The 8,063-nt window shown below is 32.0% G+C and overlaps 1 protein-coding gene across 1 annotated transcript; it reads left to right on the top strand.

Moving 5' to 3' along the window:
- The first annotated feature begins 4,506 nt into the window (after window positions 1-4,506).
- LOC118056648 (beta-amyrin 28-monooxygenase-like) lies at window positions 4,507-6,479 on the top strand. The gene is made up of 3 exons (XM_035068916.2): window positions 4,507-5,497; window positions 5,690-5,877; window positions 5,996-6,479. The coding sequence occupies exons 1-3, from the start codon at window positions 4,552-4,554 to the stop codon at window positions 6,296-6,298; spliced, it is 1,437 nt and encodes a 478-aa protein (XP_034924807.1). The 5' UTR covers window positions 4,507-4,551; the 3' UTR covers window positions 6,299-6,479.
- The last annotated feature ends 1,584 nt before the right edge of the window (window positions 6,480-8,063 follow it).

The following is an 8,063-nucleotide window of genomic DNA, read 5'->3' as shown; positions in this document are numbered from 1 at the left end:
CTATATGGAGGACGAAGTAGATGGCAGATAAGAACAAAACCGATAGGACACACATGGGGTTGTGGCCTAGTGGTTGAAGGGACTTGTTCCCTTCCTCCATACCAGGGTTCAAACCCCATTTGTATATGTCTGTCACCCCTGCGGTGCCTTACATGCTCACTGGGCTTGTAGGATGTTTAGTGAGCCCGGAGATTAGTTGTGGTGCGCGCAAGCTAGTCCGGACACCCCGGTTACCAAAAAAAAAACCGATAGGGAATTCCGGGAAAGTTATTATGTTTACTTGAAACTTCAACCATACAAGTAGCCCAGCATAATATCAAGAGAGCATTTTAAACTAACCATATGCGTTCAGTGACAAGAGCTTAAGATTAAAGGTTTTGCTTCTCCTGTGATCTCAGATTCGAATCTTATAGTTGCTAATATGATAATCACTGAAAACTTACATTATTGTTAATTTCATGACCCGTGGGATTAGTCGAGGTGCACACAAGCTGACCCGAACACCCATGTTAATAATAATAAAAAATAAAAAGAGAGCATTTTAAACTCAATCCATGGTTCTATGGTCCCTATAAGATCCTGGTTTAGTTGCATATATATAAACTGGAATTACTAGAAAGAGCTGTGATACACCCAGTTTTTCATGTTTCATTGCTAAAGAAGAAACTTGGTGAAAATGTAGTAACTTAACAGCTTTGCCATTAGTGGATGGAGGAGGAAAGGTGAGGATCAGTCCTGTAGCTATATTGGAATTTGGACGGGAAGCTCATGAAGCAAGGTCGCAGTTAGGGAGTAGTTAGTTGCAGAAGAAGATAGTCATCTTCAGGTATAAATAGTAATGTGTGGAAAACATGTGAGGAAAGTGAAAGAATTTAACTCTCTCTGTACTAAGCTGCAGAAGTCTCTTTCTCTTCTTCTCCCTCTCAATTTCTATTTTTTACTCCTTGCTGAGGGTATATACCTTAACAACTGGCTTGGCCTGTTTGATCATTAATTTCATTCCTTGAAAAAAAAACTTAGATTGATTTATTTTTCTTTGACTTATCATGTTTTTCTTCGGATTCAAAGATTAGGTTGCAATCCAATAATAATTAAAAAAATATATATATCTGGAATTATGCTGTCAAGCCTCCAAATATAATGGTATATATAACGAGGATGAGTTTTCATCATCAATTCGAGGTTTCAAGTAGGATGAAAATCATATGGTGATCATGTACTATTAATTTTCAGCCATGCGAATGCTTTACTCTCTATATATATATATATATATATATATAATCATGAGTGTTCGAACTAGTTTATGAATATTCAATTAATTTTTTAAAACCTGAAATTATTAATCATGTAAGTATCATAACTCTAAAATTCATAACACTCAAACTAATGATTTTTAAAAAGTAAATTTAAAATTTTACTAGTTGAATTATACCTTTCAAGATTATACGAATGCTTTTCTTAGTCTTGGTCAAACTAGCTCTTCCACCAAAAAAAAGTAGAGAAATTTGAGTAAACCTGACATTTGATTTCAAAATAATTTGTTGCGTTTTCAAGTATTTCAAAACAGAGAACCTGTTAAAGTAGAGTTGGCTTGAGTGATAACAATATTCTATTACTTAAAATATTGATTTCGAATTAAATTGATGGTTTTGATACATCAAGCATGATGTATCATTCTTAATTAATTTGAGAGAAGTTAAACATCAAAAGAATATATTGTATTTTATACATGCAATATAATTCACTTTACATCCATTGATGTAATTGGGTGGTGGGTTGGTGCAGAAACACAAGGAACCCGTTATTTTATTTTATTGCTCTTTTTTTCCAACATTTCCATGGACTTTCTTAAGTTTTAAATTTATGACTAGTTAGATGGTTTGTGCATGCTGCTGCACGTTGGGTTATTTGTTTTCCAACATAAAAAATTCTCATGTAATATCAATGTTTTAAAAGACAAAAAAAAAAAAAATGTAAACATGATGATTTGTTAAATTCTACATCCGTGATCAATCAAGAAGCTTAATACATGATCAATTAAATATTGAAACATAAAATTAATAAAGTTAATTTGATTAACAAAATTATTTTATAAAAAAAATCTCATTTAATTTAATTCCTTTATAAAATATAAATTTTAAAAAATTGAAAAACAAAATTGAGGCAACTCATGTTGTTTTGAAAATGACTTTTAAATCCCATAAAAAATAAATACAAAAACCAAAAAAATATTGTAGGATAAAAAAAAAAAGGTTAAGAAACAAAAAAAAAATCTAAGTAAACTCAAGATAAACCTTGTAAATCTGAGTTAAATTCTAAAACTTATAACTTATTAAATTCTAAATCATTATGCAATATGCACCACCTATGCATGGAGGATGGAATACCATGATGCTTCATTTGCTACCTTAGAAGTAGAGTTTCAGCCATTGGGCACGGGTTGTCCAAACCTTGTGGGAATTGTACATGCACCTTTAGTTTTTTTTATTTAATTACTTATCAAATGATACTATTACCCTTAATAAAACTCAATATATATATATATATATATATAAAAAAAAGACAAAAGACAAAAGTATCCCTAAACCAAAGGCAAAGGTTTTTAAATTTTAAAGGTAATGAAGTAAATTAATTGTAAAATTAAGTCGAAGAACAAAAAAAAACTCCTTAATGATATTTTATTTTGTTTGTTAGAAAGGTTAAATTAGTACTTTAATTGTTTTTTTTTAAAAAAAAAAGATAATAAAGCCTCCATTCCTGTGTTTAGAAAATTATAATTGTAAGAGTGATGAAGTAATTACACCATGCTAAATAAAATTATAAGGACATTATTGCTCCAATGCAAGGTATACTTATTTTGAAGTTAAAAGCAAAATGATCATTTCACTATTAAACCGGTCATTTCAGTCTTGATCCAAGTAAATCTGATGTTTTATAATTTTTTTTAATTTTGAGTTAGTTAATTATGAAAATACCTTTTATTAATCGAGTCATCATCAATGTTTCTATTTTGTCTATGTATTGCATCTAGTTAATTTACTTTTTATATAAAAAAAAAAAAAAAAAAACTTTTTTTTCTTTTAATTATACCCTTCTATAGCCTAATTAAAATAAATTATATTTGAAATTATGGTGAAAATACAAAATTTAAAAATAGAAAACTAACATGTAAAACATGGAGAAATATATTACTAACTATGTACAATAATGACTTTTTTTTTTTTTAATTCAAAAGTTCTTTTTTTTTTTCAATCCTTAAGCTAGAGAAAGGAAAGAAACTCGCCTACAAACATCGAGAAGTAAAAAAAAATGATTGGTTGACACTGATTCTAGCAATGAAAAAAGGTCCTCATTAGTGTTATATGTATATGATTCTATTTTTCGAGAAAAGTTACATTTTGGTATTCTTTGACTTTCACCTTACTTGAAATGATAAATCTAAACTTGAAAAGTTAGATTTGTTTTCAACCCATTTTGGGTTATTTAATACCATAAATGAGTTTATTTAGATTTATTAGGTGTTTTGTTGGGGGGTTTAAATACATTGCATTTTGGTCTATTGTCTATTTGTTGTTGTTGATTTTTTTTTTTCAATAAAAAAAGCGGATGATAGGTTGTCCATCCTTTATAAAAGAAAAAATAAAATATTAACCAAGAGAGCAAGCTTGCCTTTAGGCCACATATTTAGGATTTTTTTTTTTTTAACATGCCTAGCTATTTTGGCCCACTCGGACCCGTGGTCTGAACTCTTTTTTTTATTGGCTCTTTTTTTTTCAATTACATTATTTAATGTTGAAGTTTTATTAAATTTTATTATTTAGTAATTGGTTGATTGAAAATTGATTTTTATATTTTTTTATAATATAATAAATAAAATTTTAATTAAACCCATTAGAGTCCATAATTTAAGTTGCAAGTTTAACAGGTCAAATAGAATCAACCTAATTAACTTGTTTATTTTTTTAAAAAAATCTACCAAGTTAACAAAGTCATGTTGGAACAAATCTCACATAATTTGTTTTAAAACTCGGGATAAGAACAAAGTGCAGTAAGAAATTTTCAAGATTCATTCCTTGTATCAATTTTAATTACAATAGCAAAAATATTTCTACAATAAATATTATTTAGTTCAAATTTTTTTTGTTCAAAGTTGCATCTATTGCTCGGGCAATAACCCAATAATAACTATACGAATGAGGGATATTTTTGTAAGTAACCCTACTTGATGTCTTCGGAGGAAAGTCTTAGACAGGCTTCTTTCTTTGTGGCAAATTAGTCTTAGATTGGCAATGTGAATGTGATTAATTTCTCATAGCAAGTAGAACAAATAATAAAATAAAAGCACAGTAAGCAAATGGAAGTCAATAGAGCAAATTTAAAGGCTTCGGGCTGATTTCATGCTCTTTGTAATTTTTCATTAAAAAATTGTTAATTTTGATTGAATGCCGGTTCAAACTAGTATAAATCCATGCTGATGACTACGCTAATGCTTGCCCGTCTCGCTTTCTGTCTAGTTCATTGTGTTAACTATAGCTCGTTTAGTAGAGAGACATGGTTTTAACTTTCCTTCACCTTGCCATTCTCGGTCTTTCCCTTGTTTTTATCATTTTCTTTCATAGGAGATCAAAACTTTCAGGATTTAGGCTTCCACCCGGCAACAAGGGATGGCCCATCATAGGAGAAACTTTGGAGTTTGCAATGAATCACCGACGGGGGTGCCCTGAGAAGTTTGTCATCGATAGGATGTGCAAATTCTCCCCTGAGGTGTTCAAAACCTCTTTGTTTGGGGAGAAACTTGTTGTATTCTGTGGTGCCTCAGGGAACAAGCTTTTGTTCTCCAGCCACAGCAAGTATGTTACGTCATGGTGGCCACCCTCAATGGCTAAAGTTTGGTACTTCCCTGAGAATCAAGAAAACACTGTAGAAGTCTGCAATAAAATGCGAAGTGTCCTGCCTGAGTTTCTCAAGCCAGATGCCCTGCAAGATTACATCCCTGTCATGGACTCCATGGCCAAGGAACAACTGGAGACGGATTGGTCTCCACATAAGCAAGTGCAGGTGTTTTCACTATCAAAGAAGTACACATTTGCCTCAGCTTGCAAAGTGTTTATGAACTTGATAGATCCTGAGCAGCTAACAAGATTGTCAAATCCTTTCACGCACATTGTAGCTGGCCTAATATCAATTCCTATTAAAATTCCTGGTACGGCTTTCAGTCGTGCGGTCGAAGGTGGCAGAATTGTCAGGGAGGAGCTTCTAGCAGTCATCAGGCAGAGGAAAAGAGAGCTTTTGGAGAACAAAGGGCTGAAAAGTATTGATTTGTTAACTCGCCTGCTCCTGGCATCATTTGAGAATGGCGAAACAAATGATGAAAAACAGATTGCTAACAAGATAATTGGTTTGCTTGTCGCCAGCCATGATACAATGAGCACTGCACTCACATGCATTCTGAACTATCTTGCTGAGTATCCCCAAGTCTACGAGGATGTCCTCCATGGTATGTCCCGAATAACATACTGTTTTTTGTGTGTGATAATTATGTTATTAATGGTTAAGAATTAAAACTTAAAAGTACAATATGGATCACCCAAGATATGCTGACAAAAAGACCACTCCCAGACCACACACAACATACTATTACCATACATGTTTTCACGTCATTTGACTGAGATTTTGTCTTGGTTAATAGAACAAGTGGAGATTGCCAAATCCAAAACTCCAGGAGAGTTATTGAACTGGGATGATGTTAAGAAGATGAAGTATTCTTGGTGTGTGGCTTGTGAAGCAATGCGGCTCTCTCCTCCCGTTCCAGGAACATTTAGAGAGGCAATCACAGACTTCACGTACGCAGGTTTTACAATTCCTAAAGGATGGAAGGTACTTATCCAGATTTCTTAGTCACTCAGCCAAGAAACTCGACAACTAAAATTAAATTTATTATGATTATGAGGGTATAATTATTAGTATTAATCTATAGAAAGTTTCCTACGTGCAGACTTTTTGGACAACATATTCCACGAACAGAAATCCTAACTATTTTCCAGATCCAGAAAAATTTGATCCTTCAAGATTTGAGGGGAGGGGGCCGGCACCTTACAGCTTTGTTCCTTTCGGTGGAGGGCCTCGAATGTGTCCCGGAAAAGAGTATGCTCGGCTAGCAACGCTAGTTTTCATGCATAATGTGGTGACTAAGTTCAAATGGAGGAAAGTAAATCCTGATGAGAAGATCATTTACAATCCAACACCTACTCCAGAAAATGGCTTGTTGATTCATCTGGAGATTATTAACAGTACTTAAGTTCCATGCATTTAGCAAACTATACATGATGTGAACCTTACGAATAGTTTCAAGGTTGTCACATCATTAGTTGTGTTATATATGTGTTATTTGTTTCACTTTTACTTTCAAAATGATGTTTCAGTTTTCATGTTGCTTCAACTATATATAATGTAATAATGGTTGCCTGGTCCAACGTTGTAGGGGGGGGGGGGTGGTCCGATGTTGTCTGTTCAATTGCTTACGAATACATAATATTTTTCAGATTCTCGATTTTATTTCATTTAAACTAAATCTCAGTGTTAAAACTTGAGAGAAATCATTTAAATTGTCACCTCTTTCAATTATCACAAAAAAGGAAAGAAAAAAATTGAAAAACTAACGGTGAAACATATTTATAAAAAAAGAAAAAAAAATCAATTGTTCATGTGTTTTTTTTTACTTTGCAGATGATAGTCTATGACATTGCCGACACAAACATGAAGACGAAGAGGTGATCTACTCGATCCACTTATTTTTCACTTTACCAGTAATGTCTTGTGGGTTCACGCGCTACCAGTAGCAGCAGCATTTAGAGCAAACATGCTGCTACTATTCCTTTAGCCTCAGAGTCTTTCAATATGTGCTTCCTGAGTTCCTAATAGTCTGTCCAACCCGTTTCCAACCTTTGGAATGACCATTTTGCAAATTTTATTTTTTTTGAATTTTATTTTTGTTGAATTTTGAATTTTTATTATTTGTAAGCCCTAATGTTTTAATTGCATTAAGTCAAATTCTAAAAATAAATTCATGCATGCTTTCTAAAAAATTAAAAAAAAAAATTATCATTTTTTAATAAATAAATAAATATCATAACTAGTATATGATTTTTTTTAGAATTTGGTTAAATTCCCAAAAATATTAAAAAAAAAATTAATTTGTTTAAGCATTAGGAATTAGCTGAATCCAAGAAAAATAATTGCGATACTAATTTGGGTCTTAAAACATTTAGGTTTTAACCTAATAAGATAAGAATCTCCTTACTAAAAAAAACTTTTCTTAAACTTTAAACAAATATGTCATAACTTAATTTTGACCTTTTATTCTTTTCTTTCCTTTTTTTTTTTACTGTATTTCCTTAAAAGTGATAATAATAAAAAAGATGACAAAAGATGAAAAGAAATGATAAATTATTTTTTTTTAATGAAAAAATGAAGAAAAAATTGAAATTTGGGAAGACAAATTGGAAGATTGTGAACTTAATTAAACTTTGGATTAGTTTAATCAATCAAATCAAGGGTGTAATTGAAGAGTTGATAAGTTTTGAGACTTAAATGAACTTGAAATTAGTTTAATTAATGAAATCAGGGGTTTAATTGAAAAATTATCAAAGATTAGGGCTGAATTTGATTAAAATTGCAAGAAATTAAAATCCAAGGAAAAATGTGTAAATGGCGCTGAGATGCAATGGGTCCAATTACAATTTACCCAAAGACTTGAATCTAAAATTTCAAAACATTGAGCACCAAAACGCAAATGGCCATTAACATCAACGTTGTTCATCTTCTTCACCCGATTGAAAAATAACGGATGTCCAACAATGCATCGCCATTACCCTTGCAATAATAGTCACTTTATTATCTGGGTAACAACATGGCTTTCTCTAGCTATAAAAAGCTAGAGCAAGAAAGCAGAGGGGGAGGACGGGTGAGAAACAAAACCAAGAAAGGCAAACGAGCCTAACACAGAGATGAAAATGAGAAAACAGGAGAGGGAGCTTCCATTCAACCAGCAGCACCTCATGTCT

Source organism: Populus alba, chromosome 19 (assembly GCF_005239225.2).
Source record: "Populus alba chromosome 19, ASM523922v2, whole genome shotgun sequence".
In the NCBI taxonomy this organism is placed as follows: Eukaryota; Viridiplantae; Streptophyta; class Magnoliopsida; order Malpighiales; family Salicaceae; genus Populus; species Populus alba.
The sequence above is the reverse complement of the archived record's forward strand: the minus strand, read 5'-3'. Positions and strand labels throughout refer to the sequence as shown.

What these genes read in the sequence shown, in the direction of transcription:
- LOC118056648 (XM_035068916.2), top strand. Translation starts at nt 4,552, where the DNA reads ATGGTTTTAACTTTCCTTCACCTTGCCATTCTCGGTCTTTCCCTTGTT. An exon ending in CTACGAGGATGTCCTCCATG is followed by an intron (nt 5,498 to 5,689) that starts GTATGTCCCGAA and finishes CTTGGTTAATAG; the next exon opens with AACAAGTGGAGATTGCCAAA. An exon ending in CAATTCCTAAAGGATGGAAG is followed by an intron (nt 5,878 to 5,995) that starts GTACTTATCCAG and finishes TCCTACGTGCAG; the next exon opens with ACTTTTTGGACAACATATTC.